The sequence below is a fragment of the Panthera leo genome, chromosome C1 (assembly GCF_018350215.1).
Source record: "Panthera leo isolate Ple1 chromosome C1, P.leo_Ple1_pat1.1, whole genome shotgun sequence".
Classification (NCBI taxonomy): Eukaryota; Metazoa; Chordata; class Mammalia; order Carnivora; family Felidae; genus Panthera; species Panthera leo.
The window spans coordinates 148,074,106-148,086,878 of NC_056686.1; the positions used below are offsets into that span (position 1 = coordinate 148,074,106).

At 33.7% G+C, this 12,773-nt stretch overlaps 1 protein-coding gene across 20 annotated transcripts in view; it reads right to left on the reverse strand.

Moving 5' to 3' along the window:
* Window positions 1-12,773, reverse strand: part of BAZ2B (bromodomain adjacent to zinc finger domain 2B) — a 434,498-nt gene that overhangs the window by 132,052 nt on the left and 289,673 nt on the right. For all 20 annotated transcript variants that reach the window (XM_042948879.1, XM_042948881.1, XM_042948880.1 and 17 more), the window contains one exon: window positions 8,337-8,480. In XM_042948879.1, coding sequence (XP_042804813.1) covers window positions 8,337-8,478 — 142 coding nt within the window. In that variant the 5' untranslated portion in view covers window positions 8,479-8,480. Of the gene's footprint in view, window positions 1-8,336; window positions 8,481-12,773 lie in introns of those variants that run through there.

Consider the following 12,773-nt stretch of genomic DNA (forward strand, 5'->3'; position numbering starts at 1 on the left):
AACAAAAATAATATAAAAACAGGGAGGGGGACAAAACAGAAGAGACTCATAAATATGGAGAACAAACAGGGTTACAGGAGGGGTTGTGGGAGGGGGGAATGGGCTAAATGGGTAAGGGGCGCTAAGGAATCTACTCCTGAAATCATTATTGCACTATATGCTAACTAATTTGGGTGTAAATTTTAAAAAATAAAAAATAAAATTAAAAAAACTTGAGATGTCAAATTACTGACTTCCAAATAACCCATTGGTGGAAGAAAAATACAAAAGGCAACAAAATATTTTCACTAGAATGATACTGAAAACATCAAAATATGTGGGATACAGTTACAAGTAGTTAACCAAGAAGTTTATAACATTAAATGCATACATAAGAAAAAGAAAAAGGTCTTGAATAAATGACCGAAGCTTTCCTTTTAAGAAGTTACCAAAAAGAAAGAAAGAAAGAAAGAAAGAAAGAAAGAAAGAAAGAAAGAAATTACACACACAAAAGAAAAAAAATCAGGAAATAATAAAGGACAGAAATAAATAAAACACAAAAGTGAGAAAAACCAATGAAACCAAAAGCTAGTTTGTCAAAAAGATTAATAAAATTGATAAACCTCTAGTCACAAAGAAAAAAAAGGCACAAATTATTAATATCGATAATGAAAGAGGACATTCAAAGGATAAGTTACTATTTGGAACAACTTTGTGCTCATAAAGTCAATGATTTAGATGAAATGGACAAATTCCTTGAAAGACATCAACAACCAAGGCTCACTAACGAAAAACGATAAGCTGAATATATTCTCTATCAATATGTAAAAAGTTGAACTCATGGCTTAATATCTTCCAACAACAATTAAAACAACAACAAATTTTCCAAGCCCAGATGACTTCCACTGGTGGATTCTACCAAAAATTTAAGGAAGAAATAATACCAATTCGATACAAACTTTTCCCAAAAAACAGGTTTTCAAGAAGGAGGAAGAGGTCAACTATGTAAACTCTGCCAAGAGGCTGAGATGAGAATAGAAAAGTAACAGGTATGGGTTGATGTGTACATAAGAGATGAGAAAAAGGAGAAAGCATATGCAACTTTGACTTTTGAGGAATTTGCCTGTGAAGCAAGGCAGAAAATAGGGCAATGACCAGAAGAATAGTTGAGATGAAAGGAAGGTTTTTGGTATGTGTTTTTTTTTTTTTTTTTTTTAGGATGGGAGATACTAACAGCATACTTTTATATTGAGGGACATGATCCAGTAAATACAGAAAAATTAATGATATTGTATAGAAGGAATGAAGTCCTTAAAAGTCTTTTAAACATCTTTTTAAAAAGCAATAGGTATTTGCTATTGTCTGTGATGCTTAAGAGCCATATCTTTTTTTTTTTTTTTTTTTATTGCTGATCTCAATAAATGGCTTTTTTTTTTTTTAATATATGAAATTTACTGTCAAATTGGTTTCCATACAACACCCAGTGCTCATCCCAAAAGGTGCCCTCCTCAATACCCATCACCCACCCTGCCCTCCCTCCCACCCTGCCCTCCCTCCCACCCCCCATCAACCCTCAGTTTGTTCTCAGTTTTTAAGAGTCTCTTATGCTTTGGCTAAGAGCCATATCTTTTGAGTGAAGCATTTTTTCTATTTTGTTTAATTTACATTGTTGTATGGAATAATATATCAAAAGAAATTTGTAATAAGTACACATGAGCTATTAGATGTTCTGAAGAAAAAAACTGCTGAAATTGGTATTAAGTTCATCTATATATACATCAGGAGTTTATTACACTTCACAGGTTGAGAGATATGGCAGAGGGCCTATCACCAGATGAGCTGATGTGCATAGACAATTGGCTCATTTAACATTAGTTCTAACCTCCTTTCAGTGTACCTTCCTGTGATACAGAAGCTGGGCAGCTTAAAACTACATTTACCAGTGTCTCTTGCAGCCAGGATGGATACAGTTTAGATTCTGCCAATCAGATATGTTTGAAAAGAATTAAAACCTGAGTTAATCTGGCACATTAGCAGCACATAATGTGCATGCCTGAGGTGGGTGTACACCTAGGAGGCAACACAGAACAACCTTGGAGGCAGTTATGTCAGTGGTTCCCAAACACTGGATTGCAGCTGAGGTGGTATGATCCATGGAGACATTAGCTGGAACAGTGGTGTCCTGATTGACCCTTAAGCAGGCCAATTCAGTAGTAACGCCCTGAAAGCATGCATGACGACGAGGGAACCAGCTCCTCAATAATTTCATAAGTACCCAATTCCCTATATTAAGTCTCTTTCTGCTGAAAACAGCTTTAGTGTTATCATGAGCTGAACTGGCTGAAATATCAACCAACAACCCCAACCGGTGACCATTTCAAAACCAAAAAGCCAATTCAGTCTATCACAACTGGTCTGCTATCTGATTACCAAGGACTCTTCAAAGTAATACTGAAGGAAAGGAAAATGAAATCCTTAAAAATGTATGTATAACCTTGAAGGTTAAAGAGGAGTTCTTAAACTAGGATAACCATAAATAAAAATATTGAGAAATCTGACTACATTAAAATTGGAAGTTCTATTAATCAAAAGACAATTTGGAATAAAAAAAGACACACCACAGACTGGGTAAAGATAGGTCCCACAAATATAACTAACAAAAGGACCAGCATCCAAAATATAAAATACTCCTAAATCTATAGGAAAAAGATACACAATCTGATGGAAAAATGTACCAAAGTCCTAAATAATCACTTCAAGAAAGAAGATCCAAAAGGCTAAAAACATAAAAAGGTACCTCAGTGAGACATTTCATATTCATCACTGACAAAAATCAAAAAGGCTGACAATGGGAAGTGTTAGCATGGATGACAAGCCTCAGGATTCTAATACACAGTTGGTGGAAAAAGAAATTAGTACTACTGGTAAAGTTGGAAGACATTTTCAGAAATGTATGCTTCTATACACTGGGATCCTTGTTTATTGGTCCTAGCATTGTAATTAGCAAAAGTTGGAAACAACTCAAATGTCCACCAACAGGAATATGGATGTATATTCTATTAAGTGCAACATGCAAACAAAAAGATAACTGAGCCTTTTCTCTTTTAAAACTTATTCCTCCTCCACATTTCTCATTACCTCACTCCTGACCCAGTTACTCGAGTCATGTCCGGGCTTCTCTCTCTCTAAACATTGCCTTGCCAAATTTGAATAGTCATTATGTCCCATATGTCCCTTCTTCTCTAACTCCTTAATTTGAGCCCATATAATTTCTCACCCAGATAAATATAACTAACTCCTAAAGGTCTTCTTTGCCTCTAGTCTCATTCCCACTGCAAACTGATGTTCAAATGTTGCTAAAGCTTTCATTTTCAAAGCCATGTGATGATAAAACCCTTCTACTTGGATGAAGTATGAATAAAAATAATGGTTATAATTTACTAGGCACCCACTGTATGTCAGGCATTATCTCATTTATCCCTATAAGGCTGCAAAATGGGTGATGTTATATCTATTCTATAGATGAGGCAACTAAAGCTTGAAAGGAGTAAAATGGGGCCCCTGGGTGGCTCAGTCAGATGAATGTCTAACTCTTACTTTCAACTTGGGTTATGATTCCAGGATCATGGGATCAAGCCCCACATCAGGCTCCCTGCTGAGCATGGAGCCTGCTTGATATTCTCATTCTCCCTCTCTCTGCCTCTCTCCTCCCTCACATATGTTCTCTCTCCTTAAAAAAAATAAAAAGATAAGTTAATTACCCAAATTCACACAGTTAATAAGTGAACAAGCCAAGATTCAATTTCAAGTTATTTCGATTGCAAAATCTTTGCTTTTAATCATGACTCTGCCTAAATTCCTAAGCATCGCACATGAAGTTCTAAATGATCTGACAGTAGCCTATTCCCCAGCTTGACTTCCTGTCCCTCTTGCTTCCATTTCACCATGGTAGATATTGCCTATCCCTTACTAGTAACCTCTATTTTCTTCAGCAAAGCAGTATCCTCAGCTAAAAACTTGTTTTCCTGACCTTCCGGAAGCTGAGGTTATGATTCAGAGGAAAGAGATACAAGTGGAAATCTCTGGATGGGGTTTCTGGGAAAGCTCTTTAACAGGGGCCAAAGCAAGCTAGTATGCAACTTTTGCTGCACCCTCACCCCATCTTCTTCCTTCCTAGAAAATTATGCTGTACAGAAATCAGCTCTCTTACAGCCATGGGATATACATGTGAGCATGAAAGCCCCATACTCTAAAAGACAGAATATAAAATTAGAAGCCCAAGTCTGTGATGGCATTACCCACTCCAGGACTGCCTTTCTATGGGCTTGCATGTTTAATTGCCATGTTTTCCTACTCACAGTTAAGCACTGTCATAACTGACATATACCCTAAGTTCAGGTATTTATTGGTCGACTTGCAATTTCCTCGATATATTATGATTTGGTACACTTCTGTAGAGGGAGGTGGCCTGCAAGTAAGACACATATATAAACCAGTCTTTAATTTCTAAAGGAAAAGTAATACTCTGGCTTAAGCCAGAGAATTTTTAAACCATTTATTTGTTTTGTGTATTCAGCATTTTTATAAGCTTTTGTTTAAAGCTTCTACCCTTAAAAATGGGTTGAAATTCAGCAACTATTACTGAAATTTCTCAAAGTTTTACCTTTGTGTTAGGTCAATGACCACAAATCTCAAACAAATTTGATAAAGTTTAATTGTGGAACTATTCTCTTAGCTTTTACTCAGAGTCAATATGTGGAATAATCTGAGTATCTGTGAAATTGGTATGTAGGTACTATTTGGTTTTTTTATACAAAAGTTCTGGTGACATATTCCACATACCACTCAGGGCTAGAAAAAAAGGTTTATTTTTCTTCTGAAGAACTGATATACTTACTAACAGTGGTGTATGAGTCATGTAACACATTATGTATTCCTTTTATTCTTAGCGACTAGTTTGGTAAGTTTTTTGGTCCAATATCAGTGGCTTTGTTTGGCTAACACCTTTTTACCTTTTAGAGCCTATTCTTTGATATTTTAGGTATTTTGTGTTTGCTTATTGTGCCAATACATTTATTGAAAGCTGTTTCAAATTATTTTTTAGAAATAGGTAAGTTCTTTTTTAAAAATTATAACTTAAAGGAAAAAGAAATATTACTCTTCTGATATGACCAACAAAAACCCATATGCAGATACCCTTAGATTAATCAATAATTATTGCGATGTTGTTTTCTATCATAGTTACTGTAATAAAATTGAAGGTGTGTTGTGAGAGGCAATCCTCCCAGGTTTCTGCATATTATTGCTGGGTATGCCAAGAATGCAAAGCCTTGACTGCTCTGTAAGCAGACCATTTCTCAGGATTGCATTTGCAGGGAGCAACCCTGAAGGATGAAGCAGCATCTTCTTCAAGACAGAGCAGGTTTGCTTTCATTTAATATGAAAGCATTGGATTCCTCAAGTTTGGTATTCCTCAGCTGCAACACAAACACACTTATAAGATTTATAAGATTCAACTGGGCCATTGTGTTGCCTCTTTAGGACTTGGGAGGCATGGGGAGCCAAGGCCAACATGATACTCATGCTATTTGCTGCGAAAGAAATAAAATGTCTAACCCAGGAGTCTCATGTCTTCTGCCAGCATGCACAATAGGGACAGGCTAACTTGGAGGTGGGTTTAGTCCCAACCCCCAACAAGGTATTCACTCAAAAAAATTAGTTGATCATTCAAAGTTTGAAAGCAGGTTTGAATTACATCCTTTGTAACTCAGAGGAATTCCTACAGACATACCATTAATGAAGATGATGGAGAAAGGCCAATTAAAATAACTGTTTAAATCAACAGAATGTCCTCAAAGGATCCATTAAAGAACTGGTGAGGCTTTGACATTTTAAAGATGAAAATGGTTTTGTTGTCGCTATACATCAAATAAATTGAGATTCAAGTTGTTTAAGACAAAGAGTCTAGATTCATTAACATTCTATGATCTTGTTATAAATGAAGAGAGTTATCAGAATGAATGGGCCAAAAACAATGAATCAAATAAGGGAAGATAGGAAAATATGATAAATAGAGCTATGCAGGACAACTGAGCATTCTCTTATGCAACCCATCGGTTGTAAGTTAATATAAGGCTTTACTTTAAACATAAACCACAACACTGTGAAAGCTAAAAACAAAAAAGCATTTTCTTAGAAACTGAAAAAACTCATGTTGCACATACTGAAAGTATGATATGTTAATAACTAATATATGTCTGAATAAACATAGAAGTAAAATATGCTTTCATTCAATATAAGCAACTCACCATAAAAATTCTACAACTTTCAAGTTGGTAAATAAATGATAAAAATGATTTTTTTTTCTAGACAACAAAATTTCTGACGTAGAAAATGAAAAAAATTCATGCTGCATATACGGAAAGTATAATGTGTTAATAACGAATATGTTTCTGAATAAATATAGAAATAAAATATGCCTTCATTCAACATAAGCAACTCAACATAAAAAGTCTATGACACTTTCAAGTTGGCAAATAAATGTAAAAAGTGAATTCTTTCCTAGATAAGGGAATTTCTGATGTTACTTTGCAACTCAGCATACCCCACCCCTTTTGCAACTCTCAACCACCACTAACAAAAAATAGTGCCCAACATGTTGTAAGTGTCCAAAGTTATAAGCAGTTTATAGTGTCACTAATTCAGAAAACTAAGAAATTGGTAACAGCAAAGTGTCCAGAAAACTCATAGCCCTGTACTCAAGAATTGAAACCTTCAACATTAAAAAAAAAAAAAAAAAAAAAATCTCTAGAAACACTATATAAAGACTAATACAAAGTAAGACAAGCAGATTGGAAGATACACTGAAATGAGCCGACAACAAAGGAAATAAAAAGAATTATAAAGCGCAGGAAAGAATAATTACAAAAGTACAACTGTGTACAATCATTTAGACAAACTAAGATAAAATGCCAATCATAGCATCACTATTTTTGAACACAGCATATTGTCAAAGGCATTCATCATTTTATATATAAGGGAAGTGTGCATGAAGTTGTGAACTGACTCAACCAAGAATGTACAGGATGCAGGATAGGGATTTCATTTATTATTTTTATTTTTTTTTTATTTAAAAAAAAATTTAACGTTTATTTATTATTGAGAGATAGAGACACACAGAGCGTGAGCAGGGGAGGGGTAGAGAGAGGGGGAAACACACAATCCGAAGTAGGCTCCAGGCTCCGAGCCGTTAGCACAGAGCCCGATGTGGGGCTCGAACTCACAAACTGCGAGATCATGACCCAAGCCGAAGTCGGTCGCTCAACCAACTGAGCCACCCAGGCGCCCCTCATTTATTATTTTTAAATAAAAGGCTATTTTATCTTACTTATTTTGTAATCCCTAAGAAAATTCTAGAAAATTGTTCTGATAAATCAATGACAAAATGACATCCTTCTTATCATTCCATTGATTAAAAGAAATCAAAATAATTGAATAAGTATATATTTGACAATTTACTAAGGTATTTTGTTAGCAAACATTCCATATTTATCCAAAATTATAAATCTAATTTTGAAAAAGATATCATTTAGTTCTTTGGCTTATAAACATATGAAATAATCTATATGATAAAAAAATATTTAACTTTAAAACCTTCCTAGTGATAAAGGAATGAGTTAACCCTTTAGCATTTTCCTTTTTTTCTTTTAAAAAAAAAGGAGGTATTCTACCAAATCTGCGTTTGGGCAAAGAATGATTTTGGTCAGTAATTAAAAACACCTTCTATAAAATTAATCAAAATTTATGATATTTTCACTTCTGAAATCGAATTTTTATTATTGTCTTTTTAGCAGTCTGAACTTTGTTCATGTTTAAGAGAAACTTGTCATGCTGTTAATTTTTAGACTATTTTCCATCGAGTAGATGATCTCCTTTAGTACACATCATGAACTGGTGTAGTTGGGAGTTTGGTGAAAGATATTTCAAATAGCAGAAGCAAATTTAGAACAAAAGGTCCATGGCATTGGTACCTAATCTTACCACCAAGGACTCCTTTGTATTTCTTTCACTTCTTCATGGGTTTATTGTTTAAAAATATTTTGCATGTACTCATTTATTAATTGAAATGGTCAAATTAAGACAAGATGAAGAGAGCTTCTCATAAGCATGTAAAGCATGAAAGATCCAGCATGACACCTCAGTATGCTGGCAAAATCCAGGAAAAGCAGAAACCTAGTTATTGTTCAACAGGTCAAGAGAGATGATGAAAACATTTTACTCAGAGTTCAGTAAAACACTATGAATGCAAATTAATAAATGGAAGGTATTCTAAAACTGAGTCAATAAAGGGTATTCACCACATGGGTTGATTGTAGAGCTCAGGGAAGCAGCTCCCGTGGAAAGGCCGCCTTTTGAAACTGATGAAGCCACAGAAGGTACTGAAGATGAAGGTGTAGTAGAGGAGGCTGTTGAGGATGGTAACCGTTCTCCAGACTCCATATCTATGAGAGGGAGAAAAACATTAATTCTCAGTATCTGATGGTGGCATTATTCAAAGAACTAAACATATTTAAATAATTCAAACATTTAGGCATATTTTTTAAAATATGAAAGTGTTTCAAAATACATGTTCTTCAGAAAGATAAAATATGGAATACATAAAAACAAAATAAGTATAATTTAAAACACCAATTTATGAAATAAGTTTAATGTTTAGTATACCAAATCCTCTTTTAATAGACTTGCAGAGTTTCCTTATAGCAAAAAAAAAAAAAAACATTAACAGTGGTTTGCATATATCTTCATACAAATGTGTTGCCACAATCTTAGAAAAATTAACATATTAACTTCTTATTCTTCCTAAATCACCTCATTGTCTATTCACTTACAACATAACACCCATATTATCTTAACGAATCAAGAAAATAACACCAGATTTATTTTTTGTGTGTGTGTTTTTAAATTTTACTTTAGAGGGAGAGGAAGAGCATGCACGAGTGGGTGAGAAGGGCAGAGAGAGAGAGAGAGAGAGAGAGAGAGAGAGAGAGAGAGAGAATCCCAAGCAGGCTCCATACTCAGCATGGAGCCTGATGTGGGACTTGATCCGGAAACCCTGGGATCATGACCTGAGATAAAACCAAGTCGGATGCTCAACCAACTGAGCCACCAAGGTGCCCCCAAAATAACACCACATTTGAATGCGTTGTAACCCTGTCTTCCAAACCCAAGTCTTGTAAGTCTTAAACATCCAAGAATCTGACTTGGTAATCCCCAACAGAGCAAGCACTCCTCCCTCACCAAAAAGATAAATCCATTTTACAGTTTTTAATCATGTCAAGTATGAACTACAATTAAAATGGCCTTAATATGACCCATTTATAATAACTGAGCCATTTATATGTATTTATACTTATTTGCTTAGCTATTTCAGGTGTAATCTTACATTGGTCTTACTGTAACAGTTAATGCTGATATTAAAAATTTAGAGTAGAAATGGGTGGAGGGGGATCAAAAAGTACAAACTTTCAGTTAAAATAAGTAAGTCATAGGATATAATGTACACCATGGTGACTGTTGTTAGTAACACTGTTTTGTTTGAAAGTTGCTAAGAAAGTAGATCTTAAAAGTTCTCATCACAAAAGAAATTTGTAACTGTGTGGTGATGAATGTTAAGTATGCTTATCATGATGATCCTTTTGCAATACATACAAATATTATGCAATACATACAAATATTTGCAATACATACAAATTATCAAATCATTATGTTGTATATGTGAAACGAATATAAAATGTTATATGTCAATTATACCCCAATATTTTTTTAAAAATATAGAATATTAAAATGGTTATTTTAATACTTTCTGCATACAGTGATCCTACAAGGAAGCTAGAAAATCATGACCTTCACAACTGCTTTAATAAGTACACAATTTACAGGAAGAAACAAAATAAAGACACTGCTCACTTAAAACTGAATTTACAATCCACCACAAACTTTCACTATGGAAATAATGTAACCATAAAAAAAAGATTTCTGCATGGAATTCTACAGGCAATTCAAATAAAAACAGTTTGTTTTAAAAATACTGTCCAATTAAAATAATGCAGAGTTAATGTTTAAATGTTGATTTCATCCATATGGTATCTAGATGATTTTTCTCTTAAGATGAATACATATAGTAAAGATTATCATCTCTGGTTGACACATAGCATCATTAGTAACAAGTTCAATAAGTTTTCCAACCATACACAATTCAAAACCTTCTGTTCATATTCTGGTATTGCTGTTAATCACCTTATAGATGATAATGCCATAATGAGTATGTTCATATTCTTAAATAACTTCTCTTTCTTTTTTTCAGCATTCATCATGGAAAGGCATAGCTGGTACCAATGGTTACATGAAACTAATGCTTACAGGGCAGGTTTTGGGTCATCAAGCAGTCACCAACGAACTTTGAAACATGAGGCTGGTTTGAGCCGAGGACCCTACTGACATCTTTCACTACAAATTATTTTCACCAACAAGTCTCGTTTTACTAAATGCAAAAAATAGGAATCCTTTACCTAGAGTTTATAGAAAAAGGCTATTTAAAAAAAATTATAGCTGGTAACTTCACTGTGCCTAAATGCATTTAAAAAAATGGAAAGTTGTTTTTTTTTTAATTTGCTTTTGTACTATATAATTTGGTGATATAACATAGATAAGCACTTTAGTTGAGTATCTGGCATAAAAGAATTCAATAAATAATAGTTGTTACTTTTTTTAGGATAATAAATTATAAGCTCTAGGTGTATTTCTTTCTGTTGCTGTAACTTGATTTGGGACTAAAGCAAGTAAAATCCAGAAAGTCAAACAAGCAGTCTCTACATATTGCTTATTGGAGATCATTTTTCCTGGAAATATTTATTAAAATTAAAAATATACATATACTTGGATCTTACAATCTATTTTTGAGAATCTATTCTGTAGTAATAAAATACTAGTAGGTTCTTTATTATAACATAGTTTAAAAATAAAATTTAAACCTGGCAATAAGAAAGAGTGGAACTACAGCTGGTAGTTACAGGTCTTTAGAACTACTCAGAGAAGAAGCCTTAAAATACATGTGCACGGAGGGATACTAATAGCAGTAGAAAGTCTGGAAAAAGCAGGAGAGAGCAGAGAAAGGAGGAGAAAGTCTGAGGAGAAACAAGATATTGGCATAGTCTCCAAGTATCTGCTCCAAAGTTTTTACTAATTACAGATGGCAAAAAATTAACTTCACAGTGGAGAAACTATACAACTTGTAATAAAATATCATGTGCCCTCTGATGCCCTTAGAGGCACATACCACCTCTGTGGCATTCTTCCTGACAACACATAACCTCAGTCGAATCATGAGAAAACATCAGACAAACCAAAACTGACTAGTGTTCACCAAGTGTCCAGCTCATGAAAGTAAAGGAAAGACGAAAGAACAGCCAAAGGTTAAAGACTTAAAGCAGATACAGTTAAATGTGATGTTGGATCCTAGGCTGAAATTTGGAACAGAAAAAGAACATTAATGGAAAAGCTAGTGAAATCCTTAAAAAGTCTATAGTTCAGTTAATAGTGCTGTACCAGTGTTAATTTTCTGATTTTTATAATTTTGATAACTGTACTATGGTTATATAAATTATGAAAATTAGGGGGAAAATATATATGTGGGTAAAATATATACATGTGGGTAAAAAAAATATATGAATGCTCTGTATTTGTTTTTTAACTGTTTTTAAGTCTAAGATTATTTCTAAATGAAAAGTAAAGAAAAACAAAAAACAGTCTGGCACATAGTAGGCACTCAAAAAAATACATATGGGTTGGGGTTGAGGAATATAAATCTAAACACTGAAGAAATGAAGACACTGATTACATTGGGATTACAGCATTACGTCAACAAGACATTTGATAACAGACACTATTTGAGTTCAAAAACAGTATCTGGAGCTTATCAGCTGTGACCTTGTACCAATTATATAACTTCAGTGAACTTTCAATTCCCTCATGAGTAATATGATGATGATATAATTAGGATTAACTGAGATAATGCATGTAAAGTGCTGAATACCTACCATTTAATAATTATTAGCTATTGTTTTTAATAAGTGAATATCTGTGTATATAATTACCCATGTGTATATGTGGCAGTAAAAGAAACCTTAAGGTATTTTATTCATTTCAAGTAAATATTTCAGAGTCATATTTATTTTAAGGTTATATGTATGTTTAGCATGTTATTACATTTTTTAGCCAGATAAATTTTGTGTTAAGAATTAAAAAAAAAAGAATTTAAAATAAATGTCTTGCAATTGTATAAGTATGAATGGTGAAGTGTTTTGCCTTAAAACTTTCAAACTAAAGTGGAACACAAATATATGTGAAAATGAATACATTCATTTTCAGTTGAAAAAATATAATTATGATTACACTAAATTGTTATTCATTATTTAAGCATATTACACAAAAATGGTAGAAACCCATCTCTTCAAATCATTTAAGAAAAATATATTCAGAGGCTCCTGGGGGCTCAGTGGGTTGAGTGTCCAACTCTTGATTTCAGCTTGGGTCATGATCCCAGGGTCCTGGGATTGAGCCCTGCCTCGGGCTCCATGCTTAGCATGGAGCCTGTTTAAGATTCTCTCTCTCTCTCAACCTGTGCTCCCCTCCCCATGCTCTCTCTCTAAATAAAAAAAAATAATAATAATTTAAATAAAAGAAAAATATATTCATTAAAATAAAAATGGTTAAGGTGTCCCAGAAGCATCTATTTT